A 21,050-nucleotide genomic window follows, 5' to 3' on the forward strand; every position below is an offset into this window, starting at 1 on the left:
TGCCTCTGGATGGCCCAATCCGGGACTAGGTTTATGGACAAGGGACCTATCATTGAAGCTCTCACAATGGAGAGTCTCTATTCTCTGGAAACTCAGGACAGGTTGTATGTAACTACTGCACACTTTTAATGCTGGGGAAGTTGAAAGGAGTAAATTCTCCACTCTATACCCAATGAACAGAAAAGGGAGGCCAAATGTTAGAGGAGTTTAATTATTTGCTGTAAGAAATGCCTCTGTAGGCTTGATATTTGAGCAGAACATCTTTCCTCCTTCTACTTCCCTGGGTTTCCATGAATACTTCTTTTTCAATGGCAAAATGTCATGATGCTCTGTGGCCAGTGTCACATCATATGCTCCAGCTACCCAAGGTTTGTGTCCCTCTTCAATCTAGTCCGATAACGACTTCAAATCCAGAATAAAATGTTTCCTACTCTCTGGCCTTTGGTTTTCCCAACTGGCTCCCTTTAAGAAACTCATCTTCCCCCAAATTAATGACAGAAATGCAAAATGCTATCATTCATGACTTTGGTAATACTCAACCAATTTGATCAAAAGAATTATATTTAGAAGTCTCAGGTATTACTGAAATGCACATAACATGATTCAAATATATACAAGAATGAGGAAAGGGGGGGTGTCCTTCAAATGTTATAATTTATTTCAGCTTCAGAAATACAGCTTCACATTTTCACAATAGGTACATATGACCTTCAAGAATGATACAGGCTTTAGGAATTTGCTTCAAAAATTCTATCCACAGAGTCCATATATCAGCATTAAGAAATCCTGAAAAGTACCAAGAAGACAGTGGAAAGTATTCTGGCTCAAATTAATTAAAGAATCAACATAAATGATGAGATTTTGCTTTTATATACTACTTCATTAAAAAGAGAGAAAAAAGGAGGAGACTTCTGACTTGGGTCTTCCCCTTTGCCAGAAGCTCTGGTGCTTTTTTACTCCTTCTGTATTCCTTTCTGTCTAATAAAATCCTATCTTACCGGGGGTTGGGGGGAGTGGGAGAGAAAAGAAACAGACAAGCAAGCAAAACAAAGGCTATACACACGAAATCAAGCATAGTCAAGTAATGGTAGAATTTCTGATTGGGAGACATAATTTTTAACAAATTGGCAGAAGACAACACAAGAGATTAGACAGTAACTTTCCCCGCATCATTTTAAAACATTACATAGTGAGCAAAATTTAAGGAATGCAAGGATTAAAATTAAAAAAGAAATTAAGCCGAGCCATGTGAGAAATTCTCCAGAGAGGAGAGAAGTCTCACCAATATACCAGCATGAACAGGTCTTCAAACAGGAGACTCTTCCTTGAGTTTCTCTCTTGTTCTCACACATACACACGTTTTTACATGTATACACACACACACACACACACACACGAATAGCAATGCATATACTACGTATGTCAAAAATATTCTTAAAGTTTCACATACAGAGCACCACAAAATTTTAACCATACTAAATAGGATGACTAAAATTATCTAGAAGACACAGTTGAGCTTTTTAGAAATAATTGTATAATTTGGTGAACTCATAATTGCTTCTCTAAAATCCCTGACCTTCATTCACGTTCAACTCTGAGCTCAGAGCTGTTTCCTAGGAGAAGTGGTACAAAACTCAGGTACAAAACTATGTTATCTTCTTTCATTGAGTTCAGCAGTTCCAAGACCTACTATTTAAAAGGCTTCCTTCTTAATTCTAAGGAGATTCCTGTTAGTTTTAAATAATTATAATGTTTGACAAATGAAAAACGCTTACCTGAAAATGTGGATGACTTACCTCCAAGGTGGTAAGTAACTTCTCCCCTACCTTTTTAGTAAATTTACTCAGAAAAAAATCCACTACTTTTATTATGTTGCTGTATCCTTCTATTTTATTTTATTTTTTTACATTTGCCATAGAGGAAAAAAAAAATGACTGTGTAGATCAACGTAGCTTTTTAAAGATTTAGTTCAGCAATCCAAAAATAACAATTCTCATTAGGCATCTTAAAGATAGTTCTCCAGTTCTTTCACTTCCTATCAAATGATATCATCAAAGGCAATTCCTACTTAGGTACCGCGCTGTGGATTTAGATGCAAAATGTCGTGGACATTACCATGTTGTAATGGTAATGAGCTTAGTACCTCTTAGAATGGCTATAATCTCGAGTTAGAAAGTATGCGTTATGAGAAATGAATGACTGTTAACACATGTTATGGCAGATCAGCCAAAGCTGTCTCTTGAATTAGCACACTTCAAAAAATATATTAATATCCACATATACTAAGCACATGTATACACAGATATTTACAGCCATACATTTACACATATATATACACAATACACATACAATCACATCCATGCTTATGGTATTTTAACAAGTGCTTTTAAAACTACCTACTCAAAGGGACACAAACTACATGTACTTACAGAAACAAACTGTGTGTATACTGTATACACAGAGACACATGCATAGAAAATCTGTTTGTACACAGAAAACATTAACACTTATCACATACTGGTATTAGGTCCCATTTCAAATTTGAGAATTATGGCTACAGTCTATACTAAAAAGTCACACAATTAATCTATGTGACTACTTTTTAATTCTAAGTCCAGAAGGTGTACAGTTACATCACAGGTATTGGTTTCATTATAATGTTTGGGAATAAACTGCATCTTCTATATCTGCACATGTAGGAAATTTGCTAATAAGCAGATCCTGTTGCTCTTCTGTGTTTAAAACACAGCTAAAAGCAATATTTAGAAGAGAAAGTAACGTTGGCTGATGATTTTTAGAGATGCTATATACCTGTTCTAAATCAATGCTATTTTAATAATCTGTTCATAATCGAGTAAATGGTTATTCCAATTAGTCGATATGCATGCAAAATTTAGCATGTGACAAGAAAACTAGATTTACCTATCAAATAAACATACACATTTTATCTTCCCAAATCCTAAAAGACACTGAACTTTTATTATGCTAGACACGGTAGAGCTGCATCTATTGTGTTGACAACATCAGAGCACTTGCTCAAGAGAAGTTACACTAAAGGTTGAAATGGTATGGGAAACAGAAAGCTCTTTAAGCTGCATTCCCATCCTAAGGCCTCCTGTACATGCTGCGCCTACCACTATGCACATCCTAGAGCTCCAGACTTAATGCACCTTGGCATCTCCTGTTAGCAGGATAGAAACCCTTTGGGAAATGGAATTCATATGAATAATATGACATAATGATGCAGCAAACCGAAAATATTCTCCAATATTTCTTCCAATGAAGAAATTCCAGGGTAGGCTGGGTTCTATTAGAATAGGAGTAAGAAAGAACAAAAATGTATCCACAAAGGGAGACAACTGGGACAACGCCACTGTGGGACTATAATCTAAAGCAAAAGCCAAAGATGACAAATGCCATTGTTTGTTACTGCCTAAGATCAGTGGAAAGAAACTTGGGAAAAATACCCAGTTTTTTCTGACATGGTCTGTGCTGATCTAAGAACACACAGTGGTTATCCACAATATTTTCCTTTAACAGAAGGAAATTTTTGAAATACAGCAAATCTCAAAACCACATTTAGCACAGAGCCAAACCCTGAAATGTAATCTTCTAGCTGCCTATTTTAGAGAATTCAAAGGAAGAAGCAAAGGGAATCCTAAAAAGAGAAAATGTTATGAAAAGATCTCACTGCAGATTATTTGTTTTTCTATGGATTTTTGCCTAATATTTTTCCATTTAGCTGAGACACTATTTTTAAAAATACAGTATGTATCTTGCACATTGGTTCCACTTACAGTTAACTTTTTTCCAATGGAAAAAAATAAGATACGAGAGGACTTAGGATGGCGATGTTCTTTATAAAATCATTGACAACTTTAAAAACTGGAATGCCCTTTTTTGTAAAGCTTACATTCTCTCATTTTTTCCAGTTGTAAGCGGGCTCGCTGTAACCCTTTAGATTAAGTTCAATACACTACCTTACAACATGGCAAGTTCTCTTTTAATAATGGTTAAAACTTTTTATTTTACGAGGGTCTGCTTTGGGTATAAACAGGAAATTAAAGTTAAGTTAACGTACAAATCATGTTTACTACTTTCAAAGGGAGACATTTCAGTTGTTGAAACCTGATTTACTTCTGCAGAATATGAAATAGTGTCACGGGACGCCACTACAGTGAATACTTGCTCGGCAGTCTGGGAACAGTTAGCAGACAAAATTCTGATTGGCTTCTGGCTGTTTCCTACATGCTAATCATCTGGTCCTTTTACGTAGTACAAAAGCTAGCCTTAAGACTGAACTATGAACCCCTGGACTAAACCTGTCTTGTTAATTTTAGAAGTCATAAAAATTGCTAATTTGCTTTATATCCCAATGTTTCAATACCATTTTCTGGAGTAAGTCACCTGGACAGGGGCTCTGAAGTAGTACAATTGTACAAGTGTGAGCTCTTCACTTAAACTACAGCATCTTCTACTGACTTATCATTTTGGATACCATTCTTTAAATGTCATTATCCCATAATAAGTCTCAAGGTTTAGTAAGAAAACCTAAAATGAATAGAAAGTTACATTAAACCTGTTTAAAAGGTAGAGTAAATTCTTACATAGAGAATTACAAATTACAAACAAAGATGCTTTTTTATCCTCTCTAGCCAAAATAATAATGAAACTGGAGTATCAACATTTAGTTCACCATGCCAAAAATTAGATCATTTGGGAAAATTAAATATTTTCTATATCATCCTTCAATGTGATGGACCAGAAGGTGAATACCTAAATCAATAAAGAAATCATATTTTTCTAGACATTTGTACAAAAGTGATATTTTGCTTCTTCCTGGAACTCTGAAACTGGCCAAATCTATTAACTGATTAACAAAAAACAAGCTTTCATTCACAGATGCATGTGCTTCGAGCATGAAGCAAAACACACCGGCAGGAGGAGCAGCTCTCTAGAGCAAACTATGCAGACTTTTCCTTTGCAAGCTACCTTATGCTGCTGGAAAAGTTTTATTCTTAAGAAATCCTAATTTTAAAAAGTCACTTCCTAGCAGTCTTATGAAATAAAGAGTAAGGAAAGAGGAACCACATACATAATCATGGAGTAGGTGGTAGTATTAATAATAGACAAAAGAATTACTGTCATCTTAAACAGAGTGGGGGACAAGAAATATGTATAGCTCAGGTCTAAGCCCATCGTCTCTTATCTGTGAAGAATTATAGTTAACGAGCTACCTGGCAGATAGCCTGGAAAACTTGTTCAAAGCAGTTTCAAATATATGCCAGGGGAGGCAAATGGTCCCCCTAGTATAGGGCTGCTATGCAAACCTACCTTGGTCAATGCAACATATCAAGCCTCTAGGGTCAGCAGTTTTTAAGAATCAAACCCCAAAGGTCTGACATACCATGAGCAATGAAGGTGAGTGATGAATGCATTAGGAAAACTGGTTACTTGCCTACGGATGTCCACACATGCGACTACTCATGATTTACTGCAACAGTTACCAAATATGCTGCGTTTGCATAATTCATTAGTGATTAATTGCCATGCCAGACACTTCATTTAGTCTAACAGGGAAGATTCTAGTGGACGGATTATAGTGGGACGAGTTGGTGATGGGGGTGGTCTCCGGCTAGAAAGAGAGAAAGAGAAAAGTGAAGAAACAAGTAGAATATCTAGTAGAAAGTTGTTTCAAGAACATTGAGAAAGCCATCACGCACATGCTCATGCACACACAGGCCAGCAGGGGATGCGAACCGTCACGACCTTAACATTTCAGTTGTCATTCATTCAGCACTTTTGAACAAACATTAGGTATTTGTTTTTTTTTTTTTTTTGGTAGAGACAGAGTCTCACTTTATGGCCCTCGGTAGAGTGCCATGGCATCACACAGCTCACAGCAACCTCCAACTCCTGGGCTTAAGCGATTCTCTTGCCTCAGCCTCCCGAGTAGCTGGGATTACAGGCGCCCGCCACAACGCCCGGCTATTTTTTGGTTGCAGTTCAGCCGGGGCCGGGTTTGAACCTGCCACCCTCGGTATATGGGGCCGGCGCCTTACCAACTGAGCCACAGGCTCTGCCCCAACATTAGGTATTTTTTCATAGGCAAATCTTTCTCAAAACTGAAGTCATCCCTTTGAATATTAATGAAAATATGAAATTATTTGAAAACCATCTAAAATACATTACACTTATCTCTGCTAAGAAGAGGGCAATGAACTGTGCTACGTTATGACCACTCCAGGAACTAGCAAGTCTCAGATGATGGTTTTTTGAATTTTTTTCTCTTTATGTTATTTTATTCCTCTTTTTCTCTCTGTCAGGATGTTAGTTACCCCTTCTCATCGTCCTTAACGGTAGCTTAGCTTTCTCTGACCTGTTCTATATTTTGCTTCTAATTTGCAGGGTCCTAGCAAATCAGAAAATCAAGACTTCTAGCATTCTCAACATTTAAGTGTAAAATAGGCCTAGTGGAAGATCTTGAGTAAGCTGCACGAGCTCCAGTTCCTATTTTGGGTCTTAATGATTTTATTATCAGTACTATGGCTTATTTTCTAGTTGGTAATGGTGTTTCTGATAGCTGAGTTTAATGACTAGACATACTATAGATCATGAAATATTATTGCATTTGAGCCTTAGTGTTACCAAGTAGTATCATTTAGTCCCTGAGTCCCTACATTTATTTCTTAAATGTATTAAGGGTTTGTATGTATATGTGTGTGTGTGTGTGTGTTTACTTGACTTCACATGTAGTATCTTGGGAAGAAATTTTTATGTCCCCTCCAAATTCAACAAATCCTGCAAGTTGAAATCTCTCTTTTTGACAAAACTCTCTGATTTTTTCAGAATGACTCCTCTGTAATTATATTAATAGTCATGCCTTGGAGTTTTCTTCTGTATTGTAAACACTAAATTAATCAAATTGAATTGTCCTTTCTCAGATATAAAGAAATTAGGAACACTGAAGAAAACATTTACAAAGTGTTGTTTAACAATCACAGAACTGTAAAATAAAGTTATATGATCAAGGGAAAACCAAAGCAGAGATAATGTTGATTAACAGTGAAAATACTGACCACTTTGGCACAAAAATTCATAGATATTGGTAGAGTTCCTTTTACCTCCCGCACCTGAAAAGTATCTACAAGGCTTTAAAGGAAAGCTTTGGGAGGGTGCATTTTAATTTAGTGCCCTGTACTAGCCTCATTATTATTAAGCAGGCACTCAATTTTTAAAAGTATAATTGCAGATATTTTTACAGACACACTAATAAAACCAAACCAATCAATATTAATTTGGGTAAACAAATTATCTTCCTGCAGAAAGTCTACAGTGACTACCTGAAATGTTCTGGCAATTCTCCCCTGGGAAAAATCCTTCCATAATTTCCTTTTTACTTATGACCATGTAAAAACATTTAGTCTTTTGCTAGGATACTGTTCATTTTCATTTGAAATTGCCATATTTATTTAACTTATGTCTTGAGTCTTGAACCTGCATAATTTTGTCCTTTGATCAGTGAAGTTTCTGGGAGGTCATGCCCACCTATAAGTTGTTTCATGTAGTTTTTGTTACATGGAATTATGTTTTCATTGCCTTGTGTTCATTTTAAGGAACAGTTCATCCTTTAAGACTCATCTCAGTGAAATCTTCTCTGAGTTACCTTCTCCTGTCCTGATATAGTTGTTTATAGATAGCATCTCAATATATCTCAATTATTTATTAGTTATTACACCACAGTCTAATTATGTTTCCATGTTTATCTTCATTGATTAGAAATTGTGTCTTACTCATCATAGTACTGCAATGTCTAGCTCACTTCTTGTCATTTAGTCATTGGATGACAACTGAATAAATAAAAGTTACTTCTAGAAGCAGTAAGGAACTTATGAATACTTACAATATTGACTTGGCTTATAAACACAAAGGTATATGTAAGTAAATCATGGTCATGGCAAAAAAAATAGCTAAAGACAGATAAGATTGAGACCCTTGGAAACTCTACCAATTAAATTACACATTTAATTGTGTAATTCTTTAGTAAGTACTTGGAATAAGCAGTAATTAATAGTCCTTCTGCCCTCAGGGAGTTTGATAAACACACATGTAATCATGTAACCCTATGGAAATGTATTCTTAGCAATTAACCAGTTGTAAGGCTGGGGGAGGGAGTTGGCTAGAATTTGAACTTTAAGGAAGGAAACTATCAGAAGGTTCAATAATGGAATTAATTAAGGGATTTCATTTGGAAAAAAGTGGACATTAAGCTAAAAATTCAGTGTGAGGTAGGCTACAGCATGGTGTGGTGGATTAGAAACCATTTTATTCATGTGTGACAGCTTGGGTCACAGCTCGTATCCAAGAGACAAATGAATGGAAATGGGGTTCTCTTCCGATCCTTTTGTTCATGGCTTATTTTTTATTCCTCAGTCTTTCCCGTCCATATCATACTTTCTCCCCTCTTTTCCCTTATCACTTCATGTTTGTGTATTAACTTGGCTTGTGAGTGAGTATATGCCTACTTACTAGATTACTGCCTGTATCCCCTAATAGACTGAAAATTCCTTGAGGAAAGAGAACACATATTTTACATTTATTATGTGTATTGAGCATTTAGCACAATGTGATTAGAAGACAGTGAGTATATGTGAAACTTGGTAAACGGTCTGTGAAGCTAGTGAATGATGCCCCATGATCATATCAATGTACACAGCTATGATTTAATAAAAAATAAATAAATAAATAAATAAAAAAAGAAGACAGTGAGTAAATACTTGTTGAATAATGAACAAATGAATGAATGCCTGAAAAGTGCCTAAACAAGATGTTTAGCCAGGGGAAAGTCTAGGCTAGGTCAAGGTGAGTGGGTCCACTGAGGCCCCGGAGGCAACATTTTGAGGTATTTGTCGAAGGCTTATATTTGAGGCAATATGTTTATGTAGAAAAAGTCCTGGATCAGAAGTCAAAAGACGTGGATTCTAGCTCCAAGTGCCAAGTTGTACAATCATTAACCCACTAACATCTCTGACCTGCAACATGCCTTCCAGTTGCATATTGCTTGCATGATTTGTCGAGCCTCTGCTATGTGGACTGCATCATCCTACATGATGTGACAAGCTCAGCTGTCTTCAGAATGGAAGAGGAGTGGAATAAGGCAAATACGCAAGTGGCTTCATTATAGCCCTCCAGTGGGGACATGGGGCCAATTCTGTAATTCAGAGTCTGAGATTATAGTCTGGGAGGCTTGAAAGTACAATGATGTGGTAAAAGCAAGGGCAAACATGACTATAACCACTACATATAAAGCTTGGAAGTGGTAGGGGGAATGTAGGTATATAATGGGTAAAAGGCACCAGAAAGTAAACGATGGTAAGAGACAGAGAATAGAAATATTTAAGTCCTCTGATGGCACCGTAAATTTCCACTTTACTCCTTGTTCATTTCCACTTTACTCCTTTGACAATGCTGATGGGATCGGAGAAGGACAATAGGAATGGGAAACTGCAGAACGGAGGGAAGGCAGGAGACCAGGAGGACAGATGCTTCTGCTAGGTGACAGGGGTATTGTTTGTCTTATTCACTGCCACATCTGAGCACGTAGCATGGCCTTTGGTTAATACTAAATTAACAGGATAACCTATTCATTATGAGCTTTTAAAGTAAATAAATCAGGAGGACCTATTTCTTATGAGCTCTATCAGGGAATCCTAGAGCCTTCCAGTGAATAAGTGCTGTGCAGCAGGGTGGTGAATTAATGATTGAAAGAACACAAGATTCGGGAGGCTGAGGCAAGAGAATCGCTTAAGCCCAGGAGTTAGAGGTTGCTGTGAGCCGTGTGACACCACGGCACTCTACCCGAGGGCGGTACAGTGAGACTCTGTCTCTACAAAAAAAAAAAAAAAAAAAGAAAGAACACAAGATACAATTTTTATCATGTTCTCTCAAAATAATTATGACATCATCAAAGTGTGCCTAGCTTCAGTTAAAGGAATCCACATATGTACTTAGTAATTAAAAATCCTAAAGCGCTCCCCTCTAACCTTTGTGGAAGAAGTGAGCATTATTTTATTTCTGAAACAAATGCAAAAACAACAACAATCTGTATCTAAAAATCTACAGGAAAGCAATTCAAGAGGAGCATTAAGTTGTTCAGGGTGAATTTTCTAAGAAGCAATGCTAAGAGACTTGCCAACTTCAACACTGGAAAACATTTAAAGTTCTTGGTTAAAGTTCCTTCATTGGTCCAGTTCCTAACCAAAGAGTTTCCAAAGACAGTCACCTCATAAGACAGTTTGTTTTGGGCAAAGCAAAGCTATTTGTTCTGTACCAATTTTTCCTCAGTTGCTTTGTTTAGTGATGGGCTTCATTAAGTTACCCGTTATATTGAAATGGAGCATCTTGTATCACTTAGCGTTTATTGAAACACTGTGCTGTATGTGGGCGGTTTATGGTTATGATAGAAGAGCCATGTTGCTGCTTCCGAATTAAAGGGGAAGATGTAATGCTTGAAGTTGCATTTTTAGCTGCAGGGATGGATTTTTTATAGTATTTTGGACAATGACAAATTTTGTAAGAAAGTCAAATGTGCATGCAGAGTGTGTGGCATCATGGAGGAGAAACTGGCTTCACTGATAAGAGAGAAGAATGCATCATTTGTTTTCTTGTCTGGTCTTTGGGTTGGTGTGTTCTGAGTGTTCATGACGTGAGGCCAGTCTTAACAGGGATCAGGGGAGATGTCAACAGAGCATACTCCATGGGTGTGTCAGCTTGCGAGGTGGGTGTGAAAACCACCTTTCCTTTAGCTCCTTGCTTCCAGGTAGCACAACACAGATTTCTGAAATGGCTTGGTCTTTCTGCTCCTGCCCTTATTTCTCCTTAAGATGGGAAGTGGGAATTATCTGACTGGTAAATGTGTGTGGTAGAGTGGGCTTATATAGCTCAGTCTCATTTTTTTCTTATGCTTACACCAACATGTCACCACTCCAGAAGTTCTTTCTGTTGGGAAATTATATTGATATGTTCTAGGCAGTCAAAGTTCTTTGGAGGGTTTGTTAAAACACATGTTGTTGGGGTGTCACTCACAGTTTCTAATGGGTGGGATATTTCTAACAAGTTCCCAGACTGTGCTTTGAGAACTAAGGCACAATAAATGATTTTGAACTTCTTTTATTAGAAATTCTATTCATTTGCCAGAAAAAGTGAAAACAAAAAGAAAAGTGCTGGAAAAATCTTAAGAAGGATGAAGAAATGGTCATAAAAACACTTAGATATATTTAGAAATTAGAATTAAGCACAGCTCAAAGCAGTTTTGAAAGTAAGTGTCTCTATATGTACATTCTAAATTCTCACATTTGGAAAGGGTATTTTTGATGTATAACCAAATTAGTTAGGTGAACCCAAATGAAAAAGAAAGCCTTCAAGAAAGATATACAAAGATTGACACTTCTAGATATTATAGTTATTTACATAAAAGGACATGTAATAGCTTCTATCTACAAGTTCTACTTATTAAATATAATTGAGACTATAAAATATAACTCTCAAAAATTCAATTTGCATATAATTACATTGAGAATCACGGGACAGTTATACACCCCAGACTTCGAGGAGCCTCTGTGATCTGGTATCAATTTGTCCAACTTTTTAATCTTATTGATGATATGACTCCAAAAAAAAAAAAAAATGAAATGAAGAGTTTTGTCAACTGAAATACTAGAGGTAAGGCACCTTCTCTCATCTGGCTAGCTCTTTTGACAAATTTCTTAGGAAAAAAACAAACCAAAAAAAGAAAACAATAATTGTGAGTGTTTAGGAATTGAAAAGCCCTACTTCTTCATGACTCTCTTGAAATATTTAAACTTTGTATAACTTTTTTAAAAGTTTGACATGTGCATATCTTATTATATCTTATTTCTTATCTCATTTTTATCCTTATATGAATTGAGATTACCCCTTATATTTCTTTTTTTTGTAGAGACAGAGTTTCACTTTATTGCCCTCGGTAGAGTGCCGTGGCGTCACACGGCTCACAGCAACCTCCAACTCCTGGGCTTAGGCGATTCTCCTGCCTCAGCCTCCCGAGCAGCTGGGACTACAGGCGCCCGCCACAACGCCCGGCTATTTTTTTTTTGTTGCCGTTTGGCCGGGGCTGGGTTTGAACCCGCCACCCTTGGCATATGGGGCCGGCGCCTTACTCACTGAGCCACAGGCGCCGCCCCCCCCTTATATTTCTTACTTGCCTTCCACATCACCTGCCTCAGCAATTGGGACCTGGTGCTAATCAGCACATCCGTGAACATGGATGTGAATGAACGAATGGGTCCACAGGTAAATCTGGGAGGAGCACAGCTCTAGGTGAAATGGGAAAGCAACTCACTGGGGCACAGGTCCTCTTGTCTGCTCTAAGAGGACAGATTATGGGACATAGTATTTTAAATTTCAGCAATGTACTTTTACTTTGCTTCTTTTTTTCTAGAGCACTTACTTAATAAAGAAGCTTTATATAGCTAGAAAGTATGAGGCTAAGTTCAGAAAAAAATGCTACGGCGGCCCTGATTTTCATCATATGGAGGAAGATAGTATTTTGTAATTTATTATCGAAAATACTATAGGGTGTTATCCAGCGTATTTTTTTTGCCTTTTGGCTTGAGTAACAGAGTGAGCTAAAACTGTCCAAGAATAGTTTACAGTAGATGTTGGAAAGGACAAAGGACTTGGAACCCATTTAGATAGAGGATTTGGGGAATTCTCTAATATGATTCTTGCTACATACTAAAGCCAGCATTTCTTTCCCCTGTGAAAATGAACCCACAGTTTTATAATATATGTCATTGGGAAAATATAAATTCATTCATGCAATGTGAAATAAGAACAAGGAGAAAAATAGACCACAACTGTTATTTGATGATACTAATATGTAACATCCTTATATAAATTAGTTTCTGAGGTATATGGTGACATAATCTTCCCTGTCACACCTTCTTTACATTGTCCTAAATACGTAAGTTGGGTTTCAACCCCCCCCAAATATGGTACTAATATGGCCACTTCTATGGTTGTGGCAAAAAGGCAGCTAAAAGGATGCTTTGCCCACATCAACTCTGCTCAGTTTATGATTAGCAAAATGAATTTTACAACATTCACTCAGGCATGGTTTCCAATAGGACTTAACAAAAAAGTGTGTGTAAATTGTTTTATAAAATATGCTTAAGTATTGGACTAATTCCAAAATAAATTCTGAGTAAGCCCTGCAACTCAACTTCATTCTCCTGATTAAGTTCTGCTTATGTGCTGGGTGCTTTATTAAGAGTTAGAGATGTAGAAATGAAGTCGTCTCTGCCCAGAAGGAGTTTCTTGTTAGGTGAGAAGAGACGATTTAACAGAGGCAATGGTAGGATCCGAGTTACAACAGGATTGTGTTTGAGGATTTTCAGGGACACCTAGAGTCCGAGTCTGGAGCCAGAAGGAGGCTGGGGGGTTGGAAGGACTTCCAGAAAGTAGGGAAAGTTGAGGGGACTGGCATTCCAGGAATAGGAAAGGGTGTGTGTGAAGGAAAGAAAGCAAGAAAAGGTCCTGGCAGTTTGAGAAATCAAGTGTGATTTTATTCCTTATCACAAGTACCAAAGGACTTGTTTTTAAGTCCTAACAAAGTCCTAAAATAGGTAACTTGGAGGATTTTTAGTCGTGCTAAAGTGTTTTCTAGAAAGTATCACTTTTGAGATTTTTTATTTTTATATTTTGGCCTGCACTCTAGGTCATTGACAGCAGATAAGCTGGGCAGAGTAAAAGACTAAAAGAGACACAAAGAAGTAGAGGGTCAGAGGGACACAGCGTGAGGAAACCACACAGGGAAAGGATGTGGTTGTACGAGACTTACAAGCACAGGGCCCCTGAAGGAAGCTAGGTGGTGTCTCTTCCAATATTTTTTTCCCCCTTTCTCTTTCCTTCCTTTTCTCTCCCTAGCCCCCTCCCCAGCCCTTTATAATTCCCAAAGAGACCTCTAAGAATTTTTTACTGTAGAAACCTACGCCCATTGATGGGGGGTGGGTGAATGTCTTCCTCTTCTGTCTTTTCTCCTAGCCCTTCCCCTCACTCCCACCCTAGGCATTAAGAGAGGTGGAGGCGGACTCCTACCATCTGTGGGAGAGAGGGGAGGCTGGGAAGGAGGTGCCGGGAACTGGCTGCTGGGAGAAGCAAGCTTGCCCTTCTGAGCTGTGCATTCCTCTGTTATCTCCAGTCAAGAAGAAGAAGGGAAAACACAAGACAGGGAGCAAACAGGCCACACTCTGAATCTCTCCATAACACTGTAAAATGCCTTTCTGCTTTGGGAAGATGGAAAACATATTTTGTTCCTTTTTGAAAGACAGCAAGGACTTTTCCAGCCTGAGTGTGTGACTTTGGGCCTTCCCTCAGAGAAAGTAACTCCTATGTCACTAGAAATAGTAGCAATAGAAGAGCTCACTTTCCAATTTCTTTAATTTTTAACAACAAAAGGAGCACGAGGAATTTGAAGCCTTACGGAAGATTGGTGTCATTCCAATATTTCCACTCTGTCTGACCTTAATTCTTGGTGCATTAAAAGATCAGTTTTAAACGTATCACATGGTATTCCTCTGGTCACTTATATCAGGCTAAGTGGTAAAAATGAAGACAAAGCATTGCCATTTAATAAATTCTCTTCCCCATCATTTCTTTTAAAAAACAAATCCAGCAGGGGGAGCTCTAACATGCCTCAGAGCTCAAATTAAAAAAAAAAAAATTTTTTTTTTTTTTTTAAAGCCAACAGAGAAAAACAGAGAGGCATTGTGCCTCGTCATGGCTGCCATGTCAGTGAACAAATATATGACTAAGTCCCACTAAATGTTTGGTGAGAAGCCAAGTGATGATACTGGTGGAGACAGAACGGTCCACATTTTCTCCCCTCCATGAGTTTCCTCTCTCTGAGGCAGTGAAGCTGGACTGGGTCTGCAGTATTAGCTCTTACAAAAGAGGGAGCAAAAGACTGATTTCTGGGCAAGTCTAGAGGTAATTTCTTCTCTGAAAGTGTCCTATTGTTTCTAAATGAGTCTTTGACACTGGCTCAAGAACCACATTTTAAAATGGAATAGTTGCTGGAAGGTACTATGAAACTCCTAAAGGTTCAGTCTCTTTTACTCAGTGGCTTGGTGGATGCTTTTTTTTTTTTTTTAAAGGAGAAAAATGCTGTGTTTGTAAAAATTGGTGCTAAAAGGGCAAGGAATCATATGTCCCCTGAGCCATGTAAAGAGTCTGCAGAAAGAATTAGAGCTTTCTAACACACACACACACACACACACACACACACACACACACGTACACATCAGCTGGAATACAAAGAATGTACTCAGGGAAACAGTGAGGAGTATATGAATTTAACAGTTCTCGGGTTCACAGGGTAAGCCTTTCCATTTCGGATCGTGTTGTGGGGGTGGAGGGGATGAGTGGGCATACAGAATGATCAGGATTATTTAACTGAAGGAAATTTTCAACCAATCCCTTTTAATCTCTTGCCAGTAAGAAGTCAAACGTTTTGTTTTACACCTTAATGGTATGCCCACATTTTAAACTTTTATACAAGCTTCTACAGAAACTTTAACTAGACCAATTCAGACCAAAAGTCACTAAATAAAGCCAGTCTAGACAGAAAATCTATGAAAACCATATGTCTTTTAGGCATCTGTCTTACAAAAAACTGCCATCATCCTCGAGAAATAGTTCACAAAATATGCTTTTAGGAAAACACTGCTGTAATGACGGTGGAGGCCATGCTTAACGAAGATGGCTGGACTTGGAGAAAGTAAAGCCAAAATGTTTAAAAACGAAGGGCTCTCATTTCCACATACATCTAACTGCCTGTAAACATTACTGAAAAGATGGGTCAAGGCAGATATCATTTATCTTTCCATTATTCTAGAATGGATCAAAAAAGTTTACAGTTTTCTTCTGCGCTCCTAGAGAATGGTAGACCTGGGGATCTCAAAGCAACTCTGCTCTTCCCCACAGAGAGTTGTTTTGAACAATGTTGTACGTGGATAAGACCAGAACCCCAGAACATTTTATTCTGATTATTACCTCATCCTGCCGGCCCGCCAAACACAGCTAGAAGGCAGGTGTCCGACATAAGTGACCAGAGGGAAGACTGTTGTGTATAATTGGGTGTGGGCCTCAGCTGAGAGACAGAGGAACTCAGGGGGCTGGGGTACAAAGCAGAGGAACTCAGGGGGCTGCAATGAATGCAATAAAGAGGGATATTTTAAAACCTTGCTTTTCTCATTCAACATTGCTTTATGAACTGAAGACAATGGCTGACGTGACCATCAATATTCTAGCTACATATTTTTAGATCTTAAAAAGCACTTTAATAAGTGGTATGAAACCCATAGGAAAAAATGGAAATGCAAACTTTAACAGCAAAGAAACACTTAAGTGAAAACTGTGAACAGTCAATGGAGACTATGAAAGTATTTATAAACTGTGAAGATTCCTTGTGACCCCCTAGAATATTTTATTGAAATGTTTCCTGTGCAGGGAATTAGCCTTTGGACCAATATGGTAGCAACTGTTATTGGCCCAAGAGCCCCCGTGAGTGGTCAGTCACCTAGAAGACTGTGAATGAACAATACCTATCAAATAGCTGTGTATGAGAGGGAAAGGTCTTGAAGTTGAAGGAGGCAGGTATAGAAGAAAGGAAGGGAATCTCTAAGACGTAGTCACAGACCAGTGTTGTAAGCAAAAGCAAGAGGCACAATTTCAATGTGCTTATTAAGAGTTACTGTGCTTTAAAATGAATTTTCAATATAATTATTAGTTTGCAGGTGTTAAGTATTAAAATGGTGATGGAGTAAGTTAGAGTGTCTGAAATATTAAACCACATCCAGGAATTATACCAACATCCCTAATTACAGATTCCTAACCTGAACTATGTACAGAATATTTATGTAGGTTAACCACTATCTACTGAGAAGATGCAAGATTTTTTTTTTCCTCTCCATTTGAGTCCTGAGTGCTACTATTGCTACAACTAAAGCTATAAGTCTGTTTTCAAGCAAATAATATTCAGGTCACAGATGTTATTTTGACTTTAGAACTAGGTATGTGGTGAGAAATGACTGCAGTGGTTTCTCTAGTTAACACATTCACTAATATATCCTTAATTTTTCCACCTCCAGAGGCAATAATTAAGGTAGAATTTGCCTCACATGCAGTTTTATTAGTGTAGTTATTAAAATATTTTCCAACACTACTGAGAAGCAAAAATTAATTCCAGTGGTTTTAAAAAACTAAGTAGACGTTTTCCTCAGTTTTTACCGCTTTTTCCTGGTAAATGGTGCTCTAACTTTAAGTAGAAGGGCTGACTTTGTGGTGTGAGCCCCTGAGCATGATACTTAAGGGCAGATTTACTTGTGTAAAAATTTCATTCACTCTTAAAATTGGCTTTGAGAATAATCCTAATGTAAACTTAAAAAAAATACAAGGTACAGAACATCTCTTACATACAGATCCACTCCCAAGTGGAATAACTGCACTTTCTGAACCACAAAATGCCTTTAAAAGACTTTTTAATCTCCTAACCTCTTCAGGGTCTCATTCAAATAATCTTTTGAAATAAATGAAATACTATAAGTGCATGTTGCATGTTTAAGACAAAAAAATAAATTCGGATGACATGCTCATGAAAGTCTGAAACCAAACCCAGGTAATATTTACGAGGTGGAGGCAAGGGGTCTATCTGATTGTTAAATAAGACCATTTCCCAAATCCCATACAAACCCCTTCTCGCACAGTCTTCCCTCCTCTTGGTTTTCATGACTATCTAAAAGCTCATGGATTCTCCTGGGGTGGTGTACCCAGTTTTTGGTTACCAGGTCTTTACCTTATTCTCTTTTCTCTTATTTAGCACATTAGCCCTTCTACCAAAAAAGCAGGGGAGGAGTGGAGCTTATTTCTCAATTTCATATTAACTTGCACATTTACTGGGCTTCTGTAAGCGCTACAAGAAGAGCACTACCCCCTGTCCTGCTTTATAATTCTTAAGTTCATTTCCAATGGGGGAAAAATCGACTTTATGAAGATTTGAAATTCTCCACTCATTTTTGAATGAGGGAAGTTAGGAAGGTGCTGCTTTGTTATTGATCACAAATAAGTGAGAAAGTTTGCTACTTGCCATTTTGATTAAACATTTTTTTCTGATCCTTAGATGGCATGTGTTCTCTCTGTGATTGACAGGAACTGAAAATTTTGACTGGAAATCAGGAGTGAACATTTCCTAGTTCTTATGGGAACAGTTGAAAAATAATTCAAGACGTTAGAGCACTCGCTATTTGCGGTTGTGTTTGTGACGTGGCTCTGATGCCTGAAAAGTAGCCAGAAGGAAAAGCCCGTAGCACCACGCCGTGATGAGGCTGCCCAAATGCCTTGTGGCTTTAGCTTTTGCCCTATGTAGAAATTCTATCTCTGGTTGGAGTTGCCATGTGCTTTAAACTTTGTGTAAATACTTAAATCCTGTGGCATCAACACACCTGCAGAGTCTCTCAAATCCAATGCCTTTCCAACACTGCTTTCCCATCCTCCAGATTTAGAATTTCGTTCAGAACAAAAGTGCAACATTCTTTTGGCAATAGTGTTTGGTAAACCAGATGGGTTTCATCTGGCAACTAAAGGGTGTTCCAGACTACGCTTAAGATTTGCTGGCACAAGTAAGCAAAGGATTTCAATGTCAGGCATTTTAAAATTCTACATTTAAGCAGCAATAAAGTTATGACAAGTGGGCGAAAGCCATCAAACCGTTAGCTAAATCTTCAACTTTTTCTTATAGTGCTGAAGGTAGGCAGCTAAGGCCTGCTCTGAGTGAAAGACACAGTGTTTACATTTTCATTTTTAATTTCCTGGCTGTTATCAGTGAAAGCAACTCTAGTAAGTGTCATTTAAATTTCATGTCCAATCTTTCACAATAGCTGATAATTTAGAAAGGAAGAGAAAGTCCCCAGCAGTCCGTTCTTCTACTTTGCTGCTTGGATAAAATTTCGAGGTAAAAAAGACACGAATAAAATTGTGCCATGAATCACGAACGTCACTGAAAATCATACCATCTGACCAGCACTGCCTGAACGGGAAGGTTTCCCTGTAAAGTCATTCTTTTCTTACAGTGAGGGAAACAAAAGAGCTTAGTGATGAAACTGAAGGACCAGGTTGTGTGTGTCTAGTCGGTGTCTGCTCACTCTGGGCAGGACTTTTTCTCCCCTCTCTTTGAGCTGACATCAACTTGTATACAGGAACATTCAGCAGATTCTGTCTGGTGACAATTTGCTGCTGACTGGCCACAGGAAGAATAATAATCATTTACTGTGCATTTTTCACTGGCCAGTGGCTCCTTTGCCAGACGCCCGTGTTGGCTGATTCCTCCATCCGTCAGGTGAAACCCGGGGCAGGCCTGGGCACTCTGAAACTCAGGAAGGCCTTCCCTGCAGTGGTTGAAGCTTAGCAATTTAGAATCCCAGAGAGACCAATGACAGAGCTATTTGCTATTATTTGCCATGGGACGTGGAAGCAGTTGTGTTTGGTTAACTTCATGGCTGTTACTACTGGGCTAACAGTGGCATCTTGTATTTACTGCTGCCTGTCTGCATTTACATTACTTGGACTTTGCCTCCCGTAGAACCTTTCTTATTTTCCTTTCCCCTTCTGCAACACAGGATGTTTGGAAAAGTAAGACAAGGGAGACAGGGACAATGTAAGGGCAATCTGAAGTCTATCTGCGAAGTTCTCACATTCTGATCTTCGTACACTTGCATTCTGTTTCTGAGCCTTGCCTAAACAGACTGCCAGTCATCTGAACTGTGGCAGGATGGGGATGTTTGTGTAAAGTAGACTCAAGTTTGCTAGACCCAAGAAGGAAACCACCAAACTAATTTTACTTTCACTTAAACCAGATTGAAACCAAGACTTAAAGAATGAAAAACTTTGACATTAACCATTGATTCACCCCAGTGAAATACTATGTTACAACCAAAGACATCATGGAAATCGGAATGAGGCTTTTGATGTATGGATATTTGATTGAGGGGCTTAAATTAAATCGAACATTTTCTTTGGTGAACATCATGTGGCTCAAATTCTATTTTTATTAAAGTAGATGAAGCATCATGACAACTCATGTTAAACCTGCAGCAAATTAGTAATTATTATACATTTGGGGGTTGCAGTAACGGATTTTGTAACATAGTTGCCTCATGAGATACCTTAAATATTAAGAATCAAAAAGATTCTTATTCTGTTTCTATTCTAAGCAATTATACTGTTTAAAAATCTTTGCTTAAAAATCTTTAAGTCCAGTTACTTAAGAATATAAACTGTTTCCTGAAAAATCAGAATACCTAATTATAAATTTATTTATTTGTTCTTTAAAGAGGGAGAATGGTGAGGAAAATGGAAAGCTCATGGTTGACATCAGAAGTCACAAGATGAGTTCATCATTTGTCCAACTGACACTTAGCTGCTAAAAGAAGTCACACTTTTAGAGGGTAGTTGAGGAGAGAGTAAGTCAGGAGGTTTCCAGTAACATGACTGCAGGGGAATCAGACACAGTCTAGTCATACAAGTTGCTTAACTGTCCATGGACCCTTAGCCCGCGACTTCAGGGCTCAGCAGCTTCCTCCTTCATGGCACCAAACCTTGATGTGAGGGATGCAAAGACACATTCATAAGAATTGTGGGTTTGTCTTTACTCAAAACTGGAGGGACTGGCTAGAAAACAAACCAAACCAAAACAAAGGCCTTATCCCTAAGTGAAAGGGATCCTGTATTAACTGTCAATTACAGCAACATATAAAATATGTATAGGAGATGTAGTTCCATAGGCCGTCAAGGTCAAACAAAAGTAAACTAAATGGCTAGGAGAATTATATGGCTTTTATCTTTGTAAAGAAAAGAATATAAGGGCATTGATTTTCTCTTTAGGTGGAGGGATTTATGCAACTTTGTCATGGTTGATTTAATAATCAATTACTGCAAATGTGGGACTGAGACAAGAG

At 38.0% G+C, this 21,050-nt stretch overlaps 1 protein-coding gene across 3 annotated transcripts in view; it reads right to left on the reverse strand.

Moving 5' to 3' along the window:
* Positions 1-637: 637 nt before the first annotated feature.
* The window catches only part of DNM3 (dynamin 3), a 600,651-nt gene continuing 580,238 nt past the window's right edge, over positions 638-21,050 (reverse strand). For 2 of the 3 annotated variants that reach the window (XM_053604810.1, XM_053604809.1), the window contains one exon: positions 638-5,635. In XM_053604810.1, the coding sequence (XP_053460785.1) occupies positions 5,566-5,635 (70 nt within the window). In that variant the 3' untranslated portion in view covers positions 638-5,565. Of the gene's footprint in view, positions 5,636-20,067; positions 20,691-21,050 lie in introns of those variants that run through there. The other variant, XM_053604811.1, reaches the window with a different exon arrangement.

Source organism: Nycticebus coucang, chromosome 10 (genome assembly GCF_027406575.1).
Source record: "Nycticebus coucang isolate mNycCou1 chromosome 10, mNycCou1.pri, whole genome shotgun sequence".
NCBI classification, from domain to species: Eukaryota; Metazoa; Chordata; class Mammalia; order Primates; family Lorisidae; genus Nycticebus; species Nycticebus coucang.